We start from the raw sequence: 18,089 nt of genomic DNA, 5'->3' as shown, positions 1-18,089 counted from the left end.
AACCACGTTGGAAGTTTAGAGGAGCAGGGAAGGGAGGAAGGTGTGCTCAGCCCAGCAAAAGTTTGTATTTCCTAGAGCTCCATCCCTCCATGGAAGGGAGATCTCACAGCCAAGAGCTCTGCGGGGACCTGCAGGGTGGGGCTGTTGGTGGGGGGCAACCACAACCTGCTGGGGAAACTCTCCCCTCACAATACTTTTTGGTCTGAGGTTTAATTCCTCTTCCCTTCTCTTCTTTCCTCGCTTTTGGCCGGGGTGGTGCAGCGCTCAGGGGACCCCCACGAAGCTCTCTGAGCGCTGCGCAGCTCTCCCCTGCACTTCAGCAGCACAGGAGCGTTTGCAGCAACATCTCACAGCCTCGCTGCCCCGTTCCGGAGTGAAAAACAAGAATTTCCACGGGCTTTTCAGCATGCCAGACAGCAGACATTCACCAGAGACCTTGGAGATGCTTCGAGGGGAGTAAGCAGCCACATGAAAGCCACGGAAAACGTGCTCGCAGGCCCTTTGAGGGCTGTGTTCCTCTGGAGGCAGCGATCCCGACAGGATCCTTCGCTCAGGGCTTTCACTTCGCGGGGTGCAGCCAAGTCTCCCAAGAAGGAAAAAGATTCAAAGATGCTGACAACTTGTTAAGCCTCACGAGTCTTGCGGCGGATGGGATTATTCGAGCCAGGCTTGTGAGGGAACAGTGTCCTCACAGTAATTCTTTTTTTTTTTAAAAAAAAAAAAGCTTCAGGATCTAAACCCGAAGCTGGCCAAGGCGCTCTGGCTCGTGCGCTGTGAACGGGAGCCAGCTCGTTACCAGTTGCTGTTGCTTTTCTTCTCGTCTCACTGTACGGGGGATGTTGAGCTCGGGTGCAGTTTGCTGACAGCCCCCAGTTGCAAAAGGAGCTGCAAAAACAGGAGGGGATCCTCAAAAGCTGGGGGCTGTTCCCCCATGGCAGTCCGAGAGGGGGAAGCTGTTGGGTAGGGAGGTGTCTCAGCGGGAGAGGGTCCCCTAAAAGAAGCTTAAAAGCAGCAGGAGTGGGAGCTGGGGAGGAATTGGGGTCTGTTGGGGTGAGCGGAGAGGGTCCGCCCCGCTGCCATGCCTTTAAAACAGCTTCAGGGCTGCTCAGCATCCAAACCTTGCACCAAACTGATTTTGGGGATGTTCTGCAAGCAAGGCAACGAGGCAAACCCAGACTCAGAGGTAAAATCTCTCCGGTTTGGGGTCCGAGCTCTGCCCTGCTGTGCTCCCTTGGCTGAGCCCCTCATCGCTCCCGAGCAGGAGCAGGGAAAGCCCCGGGCAGCGAGGCTGCTGCTTTGCTGCTCTCCTGCCCACCACAAACCTTACCTTGGGTTTTATACGGCTGCTGGGAGCAGGAGGGGAGCTGCCACCCCGCTGGGGCTCGCGTGTTGGTAAGAAACGAGCACCAAAAACCCCCGACATTCCTGAGCCAACCGCCCGTCTCTGGGCTCTCTCAAAAAAAATCCCTTTTGCTTCAGCTGCGTTTCCAGCTTGGCAAACAGCACCGCGTTCACTGAGCTGAATTTCCACCCAGTCACACCACTAGGAAGGAAGGAAACAGAACCAAAAAATAATAATAATAAAATAAAAAAAAAAAAAGCTGGGAATTTTTTTTGTTTGCTTAAAAATACCTTCAATAAAAAGAACCAGGGCTTTTTTTTTCTTTTCTTTTTTTCTTTTTCTTTTTTTTTGAAAAGGGAGGGGATGAACATGGAGCCCTGGGGTGCTGGATGGGGCTGGCAGAGGGGGCAGCTCCGGGACACCCCCTCCCCGCTCTCCGAGTGCATCTTTGGGGCCAAATCCCTACCGCTGGGATCCTTCTGGAGGCTGAGCCCCTCGGGCTGCCTCCCTTTGCCCCCCCCGGAGCAGCTCTCCCCCAGCAGGACGTGGGATTTTTGTCCTCTCCTGTCCCCTTTTCCAGCCCCGTGATGTCCCCCGGACCTTTTTGGGGACGCAAAGGGGCTGCAGGACTGCTCCCCCCCCCGTCAGACCCTTCAAACAGACGGAGCGAGGTAAACCTGACAAGTTTTTATATGTACACAGACGTCTGTCAAACCCCCCTCCCGCCCCTCCAGACGAAACCCCCCGCCCTCCTGGTAAAAGCCAAGGAAAAAAAAAAAAAGCATTTAAAATAAAAAGATTTAAAAAAAAACAACAAAAAAAAACAACAAAAAAAAACAACCGACAATTGACCTTCCCTTCCCAACGCCCCCCCCCCAGAAAGAAAAACCCCAAAAAAACAGTCCCCAAACGGGTCTCAGGTGGGAAACGGGGATGTGCTGTGTCCCCGGGGGTGGCGGAGAGGGGATAAAGTGACCTCTTCAAAACGGGGGGCGAGGAGGGGCGCGGGGGGGACCCCCGGGTGCTCCCCAGCTCGCCGGGGCCGGGGCAGGGTTCAGTAGTACGGAGCCACCCCGGGGGGGGGCTGCAGTGCCACGACCCCCCCCCCCATGGAGGATAATCCTAGAGGGTGGCCCAGGGGGGGACCCAAAAACCGGCCTGAGGGTTCGTAGGTAAAAAGCTAAAAACTCAGGGTGGGGGGGGGGGGGAAGATTCGGGAGGTTGGCGGGTCCCCAAACCCTCCCAGGGGTGCCGCGTGCCCCGCCGGTGTGTCCCCCACACCCCGTGGGTGGACACCCCCTGTGGGTGCCCCCTTTTAGGACTCGGAGGAGGAGCGGGAGACGCTCTGGAGCAGCGATTTGTATATGGCAGAGTTCAGGAAGCGAGGGTAGGAGTCTCTGTGCATGAGGGTGTAAATCTGCAGCTGCGCGTCGTCGAAGGTGTGCGAGGACGGCTCCTGCATCTTGCGGTTGATCACCTCCCGCACCCGCGAGTCCAGGCTCACCTGGGCACCACAGAGAGAAATTAGGGTTATAAATGGGGAAGCCCGGCACCGAAACCCCAACCCCGACACCCCGAGACCCAGCCCTGGGTGAAAACCTCGTGGGGCAGCGCCAAACGGTGGCCCCGTGGCGAGAATTTGGGGACCACCCCGGTGCCGTGCCGGCAGGACGGCTCCATCCCTGGTAAATTACTGGGGACGGGGTGTGAAATGGGCTCGCACGGGGCTGGTTTTGGGGTGGTGCTGTCCCCCCCTGTCCCCTCGCTGGGTGCTGGGTTGTGGCTCGGGGTGTCCCCACCCGGGGCTGCTGCAGCATCTCCTCGGCCCGCTGGTGCCCTCGTGAGGCTCCGGCCCCGCAGCACAGCCCGGTTGAGCCATGGGCCAGCGCTTCGAGGAGTTTTGGGATTGGGATTGGGATTGGGATGGGGATTGGGGACGTTGCTGTGCACGAGCAGGGGGCAAAGCCTTCACCCTGTGCTGTCCCAGGGGTTTGGCACGATCCCTCCACACCCCTGCTCTCCTCCTGCTGAACCAGCGTCCCCAGCGCATCCCCGACACCCCAAACAGCCCCGCGGGTGCTTTTTCCCTAACAAAACCACCCCAAAAACCTCACTTTTACCCCGCACAACCCCTTCCCGAGCTCCGGAGGGGCCCCGCCCCGTACCTCCTTGGGCGAGAGGATGGAGATGTAGTCCTCGTAGATCATCCTGGCCTTCTCGTCGATGGTGTGTTTGTTGCACTCGGTTTTGAGCTCCTCGCACGCCAGCCAGAAGAGCATGTTCTCCTCGCTGTACTCAGTCCTCAAGAACTCCCGGAAGACGTTGCGGCCCGCCGGGCTCTTCATCAGCTTGTCGAAGGACTGTGCCCAGCCCCGCACCTCCTCGGGCGTGGGTTTGGCGCTGCGGGGTCGCCGGGATTTGGGGGGAGGCAAAGGGAAAAGCATTACCGCTGGAGCGGGACGTGGGATGGGGCTGGAGGGCTGGGGATTCCCCACCCGTGGCTCCGTGCGCATCCCCTACAACAGGGGTGGTCCCAGGGGACCCCCAAAGCACCCCAAATGCACCCCCTGTGCTCCTCCTGCTCAGGCTCCGCTCATTGCAGGGCTCCCGGAGCTCCCCAGAAGCGCTCACGGGGCTTGTCCGGGCTCTGTTTGGCCAGGCTGGACCCTGGGCTTGGTTTAAGCTGAATTTCCCCAAATTAGACCCATTTTGCTGCTGGTTTTGCACTAAGACAGGAGGAAGCACAGTGCTGAGCTGCGCTGCTGGCAGGTCTGAGCCACTCAGGGAGAAACCAGGCCCAGAGCACAGCTACTCCATGCAAACCCACCTCGTTACAGCAAGGCAGGGGCAGTAATTACTGCTGGCTAATTAACACACCTGACCCCTGGGTGCTGCACCAGGTGCTGCGCAGGGCACCCACGGGTGGGCTGTGTGCGGGGGGGTCCGTCCTGTGCCTGAGGGAGCAGGGGCTTGGTGCTGGCACCCCCGTCGTGACCCCCGTGGGTGCCACAGGAGGCTCGGCGCACGGCTCCCCGTGCTGTGCCGTGCCAAATTGTGCTGTGCCGTGCCAAACTGTGCTGTGCCATGCCCCCGGCGCTGCCCCTGCACTCACCACGCTTCACAGTTTGGGATGGTCTCCAGTTTGGTCTCCCGAGACGCCCTCCATGCTCGCTCCCGGTCCTCGTTCCTAACGGGGAGACGGAAAGGTAGAAACGGGCGGCAGGGGCCGGGGCTGCTGCCCCCACCCCGTCCCCGATAACTCCTGGATGAGGAATTTCCTCCGTGGGCACCCACACCCCGCACCCCCGGCTCGTCCCCGGGTGCAGCAGCGCCCTGCCCGCCCCCAGCACCCCGGCTCCCTTCTTGTGCAATTCCACCCTGGTCGTGCAATGGTTTCCTGCGCTCGGGGCACCGCTGAACCGGGGCTGAACCAGGGCCGGGCAGCAGCACCCGCAGAGATCAGCAGCCAGGTGCAGCCGGCGTGCACCACGCCACCAAAAAGTGGCTGCAGGACGCTGCGGGCAGGGTGCTGGGCTGGGTTATCGCCCTCTCCAGCTGCCAGCGGCTCCCGGTTTGTGCAGGAAGCGTGCAGCAGGGATAAATTTGGGAAGGCCACGGGCTGAACCCTGCACCCTCGGTGCGCCGGGGATGCCCCAACCCGCAGCCGGAGCGCACGCACGACGGAGACACCGGGGCACCGGCGTCCCCCCTGCGTCCCCAGCTCCTCGCCCCCAGGGTGCGAGAGGAAAGCGGCCTCCAGCCAACTTCCCCCCGCGAATTTCGGAGCCCGGCGCCAACCACAGAGCTTCCTGCTTGCGACACTGCCCCTCGGCGCTCGCACAACGTCGGCCCTGCAAACTTCTCCCCCCCCCTCGGCAGCGGGAGGGTGGGCGAAGCCGTCGCGCGGTGGCTGCGGCTGCGGGCACGTCCCTGCCCACGCTGTCCCCAAAGGGTTTGTCACCCGGCCCTGCCGAGCCCGGGGATGGCTCGTCCCGGTCCTCGCTTGCTTTCTGTGGGGTTTTTCTGTCCCGTTTCTGCTCGTGAGCTCTCGCGGACACCGAGGAGGGAGGCAGAGGAGGTGGCACGCTGCCCGTGCCCGAGTGTCACCGAGCCTGGGGCTGGCAGTGAGGGGAGCTGGGAGCTGCTCCGGGGCCTCGCCGCGTTGGGAGGTGGAGGAAACGGAGCTGGCGAGGAGCTGGGGCCCCAAGGACACGGCAGAGGCTTGCAGGGCCGAGGTGTGGCAGTGCTGCCGAGGTTTGCAAAGCGCTGGGGTGTGCCGTGGGGGTGCACAGGGCTCAGCTCCAGGTCTGGATGCTCCTCTGGGCTTGATGCTGTCGGTGGCCACAAAGCCTGGAGCTGCTGAGGAGTCATCAGGGATCTCAGCGGGCTGACGCAGAGGATGGTGAAGAGCAGGCGGGCTCCCCAAAATCCGGTCATCCAGCGAGAAAACGGAGCTGGGAATCCTCGGAGAGGAGGGGAGGCGCAGCCGACGGCGAGCAGCTGGTGGTGGCTTGGTTTTGGGCAGCACCGGGGCCCAGCTCTGCACAGCACCACGCACAGAGCTCCTGCTCCTGCCCGGAGCAGCCGGGTGCTCCAGGAGGGGGGCCAAGATTTGGGATGAAGCCGGAGGGCAGCGGGGCCCAGCTCCTCGCTCTGCTGCCTCCTGCTTCCCACGCACAGCCCGGCCGGGGACTTCCAGCCCCAGCAGCGCCCTTAATGCAGCGCAGGGCGAGGGTTCCCGGTGCTGCTTTCCGCTCTAGATATTTTAAAAGCCTTGGCTGAAGGGAAGGAGCCGTGGTGCGCCGAGGCTTGGCTGCACAGTGCGAGCTCCCCGGGCTCTGCGCAGATTCCAGCAACGTGTGCACCCCTCCCCAAAACAGCCCAGCTGATTTCCCGGTCCCCTCCAGGTCCAAACACCCCCTACAAACCCCAGACGCACAGAAACACCCCAGAGGTGAGGGAGGGGGGGACACACACGTACCACGAGCAACTGCAGCAGCAGCACCAGCAGAAGCAGCAGGCGTTGGGGCGGTGGTTGCTGGCGGGTTGCACCGTTGTCGGAGAAGTCTCATGCCGGGACATCGGAAGGGGTGTCTCTGCGGACGCGGGTCCTGCGTACTGGAGGGCACACGGAGAGGAGGGTGAGCGAGCTGCGGGCAGGACACCACCACCGGTTTCCCCCCCCAAAAAAAAAAGCAGTTTTGGGGTCCGTGCTGTGGGTGCCACCGCCGGTACGAGCACGGAGCCGAACGCGGGACCCCAGCACCGTGATTTATTTTGGGGTCCCGCTCGCCATCATCCCCCCCCCCGGCCCCGGTCTCCGTCTCACCTGCGTCCCAGCCTCATACACGGTGGACGTGGGGGGGTCGTGCTGCGGGGGCCCTTCTGCTGCTCGCCGCTCCTCCCAGGCTGCGGGTCGTGACCCGTGGCGCCGGCACGGCCCCGCTAGCGTCCCTGCAGCCTCCTGGATGGAGCCTGCGGGAAGCAAGACGGGGGGCACCGCGTTACCCCCGCGGCCAGCACCCATCCCCGCGGGGAGCAGCTCGGGCAGGGCTGCTCCATGCTGGGAAGGGCCCTTGGCAGGCTGCGGGTTGGGGCACGGCGGGCAGAAACGGGGCAAGAAAAGGAAGTGAAAAGGAAAGGAGGAGGGGAAAGCCAGGCAGCGGGTGCGCTCCACGCCACGCTGGGACCCCTCTGGTGCTTTGCTGGCAGGGTGATGGCTGAGCCCTGCCGGGCACCCATGGGTGCGGGGCTCCTGGGGGCTGCTCTGGGCTGGTCTCAGGCTCGATGTCCCCAAATTTTGGCTCTGCCCTGCTGTGTTTGGCCTACAGCAAGGGGATTGGGGGTGCTGAGCTCCGCACGCAGCAGCGGGGCCAGGAGGGGAGCGGGGCTGAGCCTCGCCCGCCCCCGGCCGTGCCCCGTGCCATGGCTGGGCCCCAGGGAGCCACATTTTGGGGATGGGGAAGTCAGAGCTGCTCTGCGGCATCATGTGAGTGGAAGGAACCGGGGGGGGAAGTTCTCTGAGCTCCCGGCACCAAACCAGACCCGAGGGGTGCCAAACACTGGCCGAGCCCGGAGCTCTCCGTCACGGCTCACCCCGCTCGCCCACCCCACAGCCCTCGGCAGCCCTGTCCTGAAGCATCCCCGACCCCATTACCCCTCATCCCATCCCCCTGGGTCAACATCCTGCCACGGGTCCGGGGTTTTGGGGCCAGGCTGAGCAGGGGGATGCTGGTGGCAGGCGCTCAGAGCCGTGCACCAAGGCTGCAAGGACCGGGGGCCGCGATTGTCCCCTCCCCGGGCACAGCCACCCCATGGCAGAGCCTTCAGCGAGCTCCTGGCCCCGGCCCTTGGAACCCTCCCGCTGGCTCCCCTCGCTCCCACAGGAACTAAAAAGGAGCGAGGCTGTGTTTCTCTCCCAATTGTCCCTATTTATAGACCCGAGTGCTGGCAGGACGGCTGTGACCTTGTCACCCGGCTCGGCAGCGGGCTCCGCGCCCTCAGACAGCGCTGCTGTCAGGTGCATTTCAAAATCCTCCCTTTTTTTCATGTTTTTTTCTTTTTTTTTAATTTTTTTTTATTCCCCCTTTGGCTTTGCTTCTCCCAGACCCACCCCTTTCACTCCCCCCCAGCCGCTCTCCCCCCTGCCCACAGGCAGCAAAATCCCCCAGCAAACCGGCAGCGACCGGGGCGCGAATTACAGCAAGGGGGCCGCGGGGACGGGGCAAACACGGGGGAAAAAACGGGTGCAGGGAACACCCTGATCCAGGCGGCCCCGGGGCAAAGAGCAGGAGGCCGTGGGGTGGCCGAGGCTTGGGGACAGGGGGACGGGGCCGCAGGGATGGGGCCACCGGGGCCGGCAGATCAGGAAGCGGGGCCGCGCGGTGCCGGAGGGGAGGCGCGGGTGCGCACGAGGCTGCGAAAAGAGGAAGGCGGCCGAAAAGGGGACGTTTCCCAAGCAGAGGCAAGAGACGCCCCGACAGCCACCCTCGTCCCCACCCAGGCAGCTCCCCGAGCTCCCCGGGGGCTTCGCCCGGTGCCGCCCCGCAGCTCTCCCCATCCCAACGCAGAGCGCACCAACAGCGGGGCCGTGGCCGTGCCACCCCGGTGCCTTTCACTGCTCCAAGCCCCCTTTTTTGGCTGCGCACGACGGAAGCTGCCCCAAAATCGCTTTGGAAGGGAAATGTCCCCTTCCTCAGGCCGGCTGCCTCCTTATTGGGGCCGCCGTGGTGTCGGCTCTACCCCAAGCACCATGTGGCACTGCTGGCCCTGGCCTAAGGCACCAAAATCGCCCCACAGTGGCTGCAAGAGGCCCCACGCACCCCGACACCACGCAGCAAAGCCACGGCGAGCGCTGACCCAAGCGCTGGGGGTGAAGCCCCCGCACGCACCCCGTGCTCCCTGAGCTGGGCACGGTGCCTGGAGCCACCGTGGCAGCGCCGGGGCATCCTCCTCATCCTCCTCTTCCTCCTCCTCCGGCCACAAAGCGGGGCGCAACCGAGCGCCGCGCCCCGCGCCCGCCCCGGCCCCGCCTCGCCGAGCCCCCCTGCACCCACCCGGCCCCCGTTGGGACGTCCCAGGGGCAGCCCCGACGTCCCCAAAGGGGCCACCACCGCGGCGCATCCGTCCCTACCTGCGCTCCGGCCATCGCCACGCCGCCGCCGGCACCCGGCTGGGCTCGGCCCGGCAGCCTCAGCGGCGGGAGCGCGGCATCGCCCGGCTCGGCGGGCAGGGAGACGGGAGAGAAAAGAAGAAAGTAAGAGAAAAGAAAAGAAGCCGAACACATCCTCTCACAGGAAAGGGAGTGGTAAGGGAAGTGGCAAACTCAAACGAAGAGTTCAGACCTTTTTTGGGAAAGCCCCGCCAAGGCCCGGCTGCTCTCCCCGCCGCTGCTCCGTGCCGGCCAAGAGCCGAGGGCGCCCGCTCGGGTGGCACGGGAGGGCAGTGCCACGGGCACCGGGCAGCCCGGGGGTTACGGGGAGCCCGGTTGGTGGCGGCAGGGCCGTGCTTTCTTCCTGCTTCCTCCCCTCGGCTGCCTCCTGTCGATGCTGTAAGCGTGAGAGCAGCGTGGGGACGGGGCTGTCCCGGCGGTGCCGGGTGCCCACCGTGGTGCCGGGCGTTTTGGGTATGGGGACAGCACCAGGGTGTGCCGGTGCTGGAGCAACCCCGCAGCCGAGGAAAGAGCCACCACGAGGATCTGAGTGATCCCAAGTGATGCAAGGATGCGTCCCGAGCACTTCGAAGAGCCCTGAAGAGCCCATGGTTTCCACCGTGCCGTGCCCCAGGATTTTTCGGGTCTCCGGAGCCTCCCAGGGCTCTGCCCGCGGGGCGAGGAATTTGGCAGCGGGCGAGCGGGGCCGGTGACTCCGGGCGGGCTGAGTCAGAGCCCTCCCTGCACGGTGCCTTCCAGCAGCATCTGTGCGAAAGAGGGATGCGCCAGCCCGCTTGACATGCAGAGCGGAGCTGAACTCCCTCGGCCAAGAGTGACTCACAAACAAAGTTGTTTGTTTTTTTTTTTTTTTTTTCTGAAGAGAAAAAAAAAAACAAAAAACAAAACCAACAACAACACGAGAGAGAAAAATCAGACGCGCGACCTCAGCTTCCTTGATTGAATTTGCCCTCGGCAGCGCTGTGGGTGGAGGGGGCTCCACCCCCGGCCTCGGGTGCAGACGCCGGGCACGGCCCCGCTCCTGCCACCAGAGCCAAGGGGCCGTGGTGACGGCACCGTGGCCACCCCAGGGCAGCTCCGAGCCCCGGCCGCAGCACGTGCCCGTTATCAGCCCGGCCCTGTGCCCTTTTTGCTACCTCGCCTTCCCCAGAGGATGCTGGCTGTTATCTCCTGTGCCGTGCACCCCAGCACCCAAAAACAAGGGCTGAGTGCGCACCGCAGGGGGGGGGGGAGCCCCCTGCAAAGTCCCCCCCACGTTTTAGCGGCTCCTTTTCCTGCACCTTGGCCCCACGGAGGGGTACGGCACCGGGTGGGGATGCTGCGGGGCCGGGATTCCCACCGGGCACCTGCATTTCCCAGTGCACCCAGCCCGGCTGGGGCTTCACCACCCGGCCTCATCCTGCCTCTCCATGCAGCAGCCGAGTGGCGTCGCTCTCCTGGGGGCTTTTGGGGCTCTTTTGGGACGTTTTGTTTCTCCAGGCACCCGAAACTCGTTTATTTTCCCTGGGGTTTCCCTTTGCCAGCTCCCAGCCCCGCATGGGAGCCCCCAGCACCCCCAGCTCGCTGGGCACTGCGGGAGTTTTTGTTTTCCACCACGGGCGTTGGCTTTCTGCCACAGGAGGGAGCATCCCCTCATATTTTAGGGGTCAAAAACAGAAGGCCAAGCCGGGCCCACAGCCACACGAGCTCTGCTGCCTCTCCGTGCCCCAGCAGGGCTGCAAAAACACCCGGAGCTCGTGCCCCCCGCTGCCACCCGTGGAACTGTCCCCACGGGACGCTGCGGGGACACTGCAGGGCACACAACCTCAGCACCTCCGACCTCTGCCAAACTTGCCAAATTGGGCTAGAATCGGCCCCCGTGGGCAGCCCCAGCGGGGGACAGTGGGGCCGGGACCCCCGGGACCCCCTCACCCCATGGGCACACGGCGCCACCGAGCCCCGCAGCTGCCTCCCGCCCCCGCTGCCTGCCCCAGCCACCTGCCGGCGCACAGGAAGTTTTAGGAGCTATTCTTAGACACTGCTTTTTTGTTGTTTTTTTCTTTTTCTTTTTTTTTTTTCTTTTCTTTTTTTTTTTTTCCCTTCAACAATTAGAAAAGGCCTTAAAAAGGCTGGGCTCGAGCCCCCCCCCCCCCTCACCATCCGGGTGCCCTGTGGGCAAGGCTGACCCCGGGGTGCTACCAGGAGGTGCCAGCGCCTCCTACAACCACAACCGGGCACCGGCCGGATCCGGGGACCCCCTTTGGCCCCGTGGGGATGAGGGCGGAGGTGATGCTCCCACATCTGCACCTCCACCCCGCCCTGCCCGCTGCTGGCTCCCCGAGCACCCGCAGAGGCACCCGCGCACGTGGCGGAGGCGGCGGCGAGCGGATGCCTCCGGGGGAGCCCGGCTGTGATTTTTTCTGCCACCCGCTACGGCAGGGGGAGAGGCAGGGCCTGCCGACAGGAAGGAGGAGATGCTGCACGCGGCGTTTGGTTCGTCCCGGCACCTCCCTCGTCTTTAGCACCGGCTCTTTCTGCAGCGAGCATCCTCCGAGCCCAAACCCGCCGCTATTCTCCCCAAAACAACCCCAGCCGACCCGCCCCGAGGGGAGCCTTGCAGCCGGCGGCCTTCCCCTCCAGGCCCCGGCTCCTGCACAGAAAGGTGGTTAATTATTCCGCGGCGTAAAAATAGCACAATCAGCCGGGGGATTTAATAAGGCAAGCCCTGGCAATTCCGCTTCTATTAGGAGAGGCACCGCGGCGGGGTTAAGGCCGGCTCCCATTAAGCGCTCGGGAATGATCCATGCCAGAGGAGAAAGGTCCCAAAAATCAATACCAAGCAGGGGCCAAAACGCACGGACTGAGCCCGGAGGCTGAGAGGAGAGAGGGAAGGAGGGAAGGGAGGGAAGAAGCCTCGGTGTGGCCGCAGCTCCAGCCCCGTTTTGCAGCAGGAGGTGGCAGGACTGGTCGGGCACCTCGAGCAGGCAGAGCCGGGCTGGCAGCACCCGGTGCCACAGCGTCCCCAGCCCCTGCACCGTGCACCAAAACGCCTCCATCGGAGGGATCCAGCCATGGGTAACCCCCCCTGGGAGAGGAGAGCACGGCGAGGATCTGCTCCTGCCTGGTTTTGTCCTGCAGGAGCTCAGGTGAGGTGTGGAGGGGACGCCACCCGACCCCATCCACACGCAGGTGGGAGCGCTGGCACGGCTCCCCCCGGGATTCGGAGTCATTTTGGGGTTTGGGGAGTCCAGCAGAAGCAAGGAGGAGATGAGGAGGAATTGGCCTTTCCGAGGAAATGAGGAACTAAAGGAGAATAAACCCGGGAGCGAGGTGAAAGGATGGGGAAAACCCCTGCGTGCCGGGGAGCGCGGGATCAAAGGGCTCGCTTACCACGGCTCCGCGCGCTCACCGATGGGCACCGTCCCCCCCAGCCCCGGGATGAGATGGGCGACGTCCCCCTCAGCCCCAGGACGAGACCAAAACCCCGTTGGGATCCTGACAGCCTCATCCGGGGACCCACACCCGGTGGTTTGGGCTCCTGAGCTGGCACGGGCGGGAGGTGGCTCTGGACACACCGAGGACGCGTCCGGCCCCGCTCCCATTGATGTGGTCAGGGCAGGGCAGAGCCCAGCGGCCGCTCGCCTGGCACAGGGACCGGCCAGGGCCACGCCAGCCCCGTGGCTGGGGGCTCAGGGAAACACCTCCCAAATGCTGCACACAAGAGGTGTTGGCTCAGTTCGGCTGCTAGAACCCAGCAGGCCTCTGCCCTGCGGGCTCCTGCTCCCGCCCATCCACGGGACACCCCCCAGGAGAGCGTCCTGCGGGCTGACACCACAGGCAGGGGAGATTTTGGTGACCTGGCTCCTTGTCCCAGCTCCAGAGCACCCCAGGGGACAGAGGTGACCCCCACACAGCGGTGATGCTCAGCCCTGTCCCTGCTGAGCACCGGGGAGCTCTGCGAGCGGCTCTCCTCCTCCGTCTGTCTGCAGCCCCGGGGGTTATTTAAAAACCCAAACCAAAGGGGAAGAAAGGCGGTGGGGTTCGGCTCGGCCACCCCCGGGGAGGAGCTGGCAGCGGCGGAGGAAGGAAGCGCTGTCACCCTGTGCCACGGGGACAGCCCACGGCCGCTGCTTTCCACGCAGGCACCGCCGGCACCGGGGCAACCTGGGCATGGTGAGGGGTGGCCCTCGCTGGGGACCTCAGCGAGTCCCCTGGTGTGACAGGCCACCCTGGTCCTTTTTTGGAGCCCTGGAGGCGAGGGAGGCCCAGGGGATGCTGCCTGCCACCGCTGTCACGGCAATACCCAGCACCAAATCCCTTCTACAAGCTCTCTCCTCGTGGAGAAAGCCACGCCGGGCTCACGAGCGGTGTCTTTCCTCGTTTCTTCTTTGTTTTCCAAGGCTGGCACGAAGCTCTCCCTTCCTTTTCCGGGGTTGCTGCCCGCTAATGCCGATCTGGGGCTGTTTGCTCTTCTCCTGCCCTTTGCACTGACGCGCTGCTCGGGCATTCCTCCTGCCGCTCGAGGAAACTCCCCAAGCCCCCATCGGCTTCAGGAGGGGGGAGCCATGGGAAAAAAACTCAAACCCTCAGCCCCAGACAGCTTTGCCAGCTCCCCCAGTCCCCTCTTTATAGGGCCAGCAGCAAATTTGGCTCGGGGGGAGGGCTCCTGCGCCCGTCCCGCCGGCCGCAGCCTCCCCTGCCTTGTGCCCGGGCGAGTGCTGACAAGCGAGGTGGGAGCGTGGAAAAGCCTCGTCCCCAGAGCGAGCAGATCCTGAGCGAGGAGCCCTCAGCAGGCCAGCCGAGAGCAGGCCAGGCTGCTTCCAAGGGTGGTTAGAGAACTGGAAGGGCCGCTTGTGCCGAAAACGCTCCCATGCGCTTCCCCGCCGCCAGGAAACCCCCTTTTTTCCATGCCCGAGATGAATATTCAAGCCGAACCCCAAAGGACTTTGTAGTTCTCCTGGCTGCTGCTGCTCCACCCTCCCTGGGGTTGTGGCCCTGCTCCTGCAGGAGGCTGTGCGGGATGGGGGGAAAGCAGAGCGACCCCTGCCTCGATGCTGAGCTCCACGGTGCTGTGCACCCGGCGGAGCCGACAGCGTGGGCTGGGGGCTCTCCCCTCCCCGTGTGCCTCTGCACCTGGGTCCAGTTGGAGCCTGGCTTTTGTTTTTCTCTGTGTTTTTACCCCAAAGCAAACCCCTGCTGGGTCCCCGGGTGCCACACAGCACCTGGGCGCACCCAAGGCACGGGCATGCTCATCCCCAGCACGCACACACAGCTGGACTGGAGGCATACGACCCCCACAGGAGGTCGTGGGTGTCCCAAAAAGGCACGGAGAGCGGCCCCGGCCCTCTAGGATGCCACGAACAGGCTCGCTGCAACAGCTAAAAAGCATGGGGGTCCCCAACGCTGGCCGGGCCCGGCTTGCAGTGAAGGATAACGGAAGAAAACAGGGAAATTAAAACTGCTCGGGTGTCCCCGGATGATGGGGGGGGGAGCGGGAGGGACTGCAGCATGGGGTGGCACGTGGTGAAGTAAACGGGGAAATAAATGGCCTGGGCAAGCCCAGCTGTGATGGAAATGAGCTGGAAGAGGCTCACGTAGAGCTCAGCGGCTGGGGCATGGGGTGAGATGCTCGTGGGGCTGACGCCGTGCGCTGAGCCTGGCGGAGCAGGGGGTGGTGATGTCCCCACGGAGCTGCCGGCGGGCTCAGCACCTTCCCCTCTTGCACCACGCAAGGTTTTGTCGCCGTTCCCCCATCCTCTGCTCCCCACACGGCCGAAAATCATTGCTGGAACAAGTTGGAGGGCAAAAAACACCCGGTGGCAACATCCAATCTCCTTTCTTCCCCCAGATTAAGAAGTGGCGATTAAATAACGCCCATAAACAACCGGCTTTAGATCCTCCCCCCCACCCCTCCGAACAGCTTCTGTAATGGAAACGCAGAGAGATGTGCAGAGACGAACGAGGAACTGAGTAATAGGAAGTCTCGGCGAGGCCGCGGGCACGGGGTAACCCGGAAGCGTCTGCGATCTCGGGCCAAGCCCGAAGCGCTGCGCCCCGCGGCGATGCCGCCTCTGGCACGGCCTGTCTGTGGTGGCTGCTCTGTTTTTGGGGTGCTGACTCCTGGCTGGGGGGGTCGGTGAGAAAAACCAGCCCGAGGAGCAGCAGAAGTTGGTGGGGAAGGCAGGGTCCCCTCTGGATGGTTGGGGATAGGAGACAGAAGCGCGTGCGCGGCGATCCCACCTCTTCTGGAGCCGCCTTTACAAAAGCATTTTATCCAGAGGATAAAAGCTTGGAGGGAAGGAGGAAAAAGCCACGGCAAACGCTGCCCGTTCCCTGCAGAGGTCAAGGAGCTTCTGGCCTGGATGGGCCAAAAGCACCAGCAAGTGCCGGGGGCACGGCGCTGCTCCGCCACTCCGTACCTGGGGGGCTCCGGAGTGCACTGGGAGCGCGGCGCAACCCGTGCCCACACGGGCCCAGTTGAAACTCAAGATCCCGTAGCCCAAGCTGAGCCTAGAAGTGAGATTAGAACCAAAGAGAAGCAAAGACAGCAGAGGATGCACTTTGGGAAGTGGCAGGGACGTGCTGCTCCTGTGCTGTGGGCAGCTCAGCATGAACTGCCCCGCCGAGGTATTTTTCTCCCTTGCTCTCTGCGGGTTTGAGTAGCATTATCAGATTATCTCCCTTCGGTTCCTTTTTTTTTGTTGTTGTCCTTTAATAACAATATCAAAACGGGCGCACAGCCCCTGATTGAAATATATTCGAGTCGCTAAATTCCTGCTTCCCCACGATAATCTTATGAGGTGGAGTTTGTTTAATTGCCGAAGAGCACGACTGTATTTTGATTAGCGGCTTGAGTCATTTGTGGGGAAGGGCTGACGCGGAGGAGCTAAAATCCTTGTAGGGAAATCTGATGTGGCGCTCTCCCCTGGGAGACATTCTGAAATATGTGCCCACTGGGGCGACCCGTGTTCCCAACGAGCACGGTCTCCACCAGGACAGCCAACGCCACGGGCTCGGCGCATCCGGCGCGCCACAGGACGAGCGGGACGCATCCAGAGGGGAGCGAACTCCCCTCGCGGCGGGGGAAATCCCTCCCACTCACTTAACACTTTTTTTTTTGTGTGTGTGTGTGTGTGTGTTTAGTTTCTTAAATAAGGCCGTGGATCCGTGCCAGAGCAGCCTCATGGCAGCGGCGGGGAGAGAGAGAGGGAGCTTCCCGGGTGTTGGGGGGGAACCTCTCCGCGCCCCACCTTGACCCTCTCCATCCCTCCTCGGCCACGGGGGCGCGGTGCCAAGCGGCGGCACCCCGCTGCCACATCACACACGTGTTGGGGGCGACGGGGAGATGTCACATCCCCATGATGGGGACACGTCCTGGGCACCGCCGAGCCAGGTTCCCCCTTGCCCTGAGCTCCTGCGTGGTGCTGGGGGGACCCGTGGTCGCCTTGACCTCAGCCAACCTCCCCGAGCCGTGGCCCCAGCCGGTGGGGTCGGGGTTCCCCGGTGCTGCTGCTGTCTGTGGTGGGGCTGTGGACCCCCCCTGGACCCCCCCTGCACCCCTCCTGCACCCCTCCTGCACCCCTCCTGCATCAGGGAGCACGCAAGGACCCAGGCGCCCTGCCCAGGATGCTCCAAAGCTGCCCGGGCGCACACCTGTGGGTGCAGGGAGGCCTCTAAATTTGGGGGGAAACCCAAGGCAAGCAAGCAGCCCCCCCTCCAAGGCTGGGCAAGCCCTGGTGCAGCCGGCCCTGCAGCTGGCTGGGGGCCCCCTCCTTCCTCTTCTATCCTCCTCTTCCTCCTCCTCCTCGCAGGGGCCCTGCCCTTCCCTGGGGGCGATGCAGAGGGAAGCCCCCCCCCCTTCCCCATTTTGCTCGGTCCCCGCGGAGCATCCCGCTACGGACAGCAGCCCCCTCGGCCCCCCGGGAGTAGGGGGGGGGTTTGGTGACAGCCGGACAGATGGACAGCAGGACAGCCGGACACACGGCCAGCAGGACGCACGGCCAGCAGCCCGAGCTCTCCATCAGCCCCAGCGCCCCGCCGTGCATGTGGCCGGGGCTTGGGAGGAGGAGGAGAAGGAGGAGGAGGAGGAGGAGGAGGAGGAGGAAGAGGAGGAGGAGAAGGGAGGATGCACGTTAAGGGGGGAGCGCGCACGGAGGGGTGGAGGGCAGGAAAAGCGGAGGGGTGGTGGTGGGGGGGGTGGTCACCGATTTTTGGCACGCACCGCGCCAATACACGAGGGAGGGGAGCGCGGCGGGGCCCGTGCGCGCGCGTCCGTGCGCCCCCATCCTTTTTATTTTTTTTTTTTTCCAGCCCCCCCCTCCAAAAAAAAAAAAAACACACAAATACACCCCAAACCCAACCCGGGGGAGGAAGGGGGGGGGTACTCACGGGCCGGGCATCCGCGCTGCCACCGCCCAGCAGCGCCGTTCGCTGCCGCCGCTGCCCCGCTGCCCCCGGCCCCCGCCGCCGCTGCGCTGCCGCTGCCGCCGCCGCCGCCGCCGGGCTCGGCACCGGGGGGAGAGGGAGAGGCAGCGGGAGCGGAGCGGAGCCGAGCCGAGCCGAGGCACTGCGCACGCGTTTCCCGGCCCCTGCGATTGACTTCCTAAAGCAATTGCAGCTCCGGCACTTCCTCGCGTCAAAACACAGCCGCGCGGACACGCCGGGATGGAGAGGGCAGCGGGCAGAGGAACCAGGGGGTTGGGTTTTGCTCCTGAAAGGTGCTGGGAGGGGGGTCCTGGGTGCGCAGCTGGTACAGGCAGCTTGTAGCCAGCTCCCTGCACCCAGCAGCCAGCTCCCAGTACGCACCAGTGCCGTGCAGCCGGACTGGTGTGCTGCACGAGCAGCCGGACTGGGATTCTGTAGCAGCACCGTGCACCCAGTACCCGGCGCCAGCACCCAGCACCACTCACCCGGTGCTGGGGTCCTGTGCCAGGACATGGTGCGGGGACCCCTCACCAGCACACTTGCACCAGCACCCGGCACCGTGATCCCCAAACTGGCACCCTGTTTGGCACCGTAATCCCCAAACTAGCACCCTATTCGGCACCGTAATCCCAAAACTGGCACCCTACCTGGCACCATAATCCCAAACTGGCACCC

General features: G+C 63.9%; 1 protein-coding gene across 1 annotated transcript; it reads right to left on the bottom strand.

The window, feature by feature from the left end:
* Positions 1-2,188: 2,188 nt before the first annotated feature.
* RGS19 (regulator of G protein signaling 19) lies at positions 2,189-17,389 on the bottom strand. The gene is made up of 6 exons (XM_032198358.1): positions 17,379-17,389; positions 6,672-6,817; positions 6,324-6,460; positions 4,455-4,529; positions 3,508-3,742; positions 2,189-2,846 (listed from the first exon to the last, which is right to left on the bottom strand). Exons 3-6 carry the CDS (start codon positions 6,422-6,424, stop codon positions 2,658-2,660), a joined length of 600 nt encoding a protein of 199 aa, XP_032054249.1. The 5' UTR covers positions 6,425-6,460; positions 6,672-6,817; positions 17,379-17,389; the 3' UTR covers positions 2,189-2,657.
* Positions 17,390-18,089: the final 700 nt, after the last annotated feature.

Source organism: Aythya fuligula, chromosome 16 (genome assembly GCF_009819795.1).
Source record: "Aythya fuligula isolate bAytFul2 chromosome 16, bAytFul2.pri, whole genome shotgun sequence".
Classification (NCBI taxonomy): Eukaryota; Metazoa; Chordata; class Aves; order Anseriformes; family Anatidae; genus Aythya; species Aythya fuligula.
The sequence above is the reverse complement of the archived record's forward strand: the minus strand, read 5'-3'. Positions and strand labels throughout refer to the sequence as shown.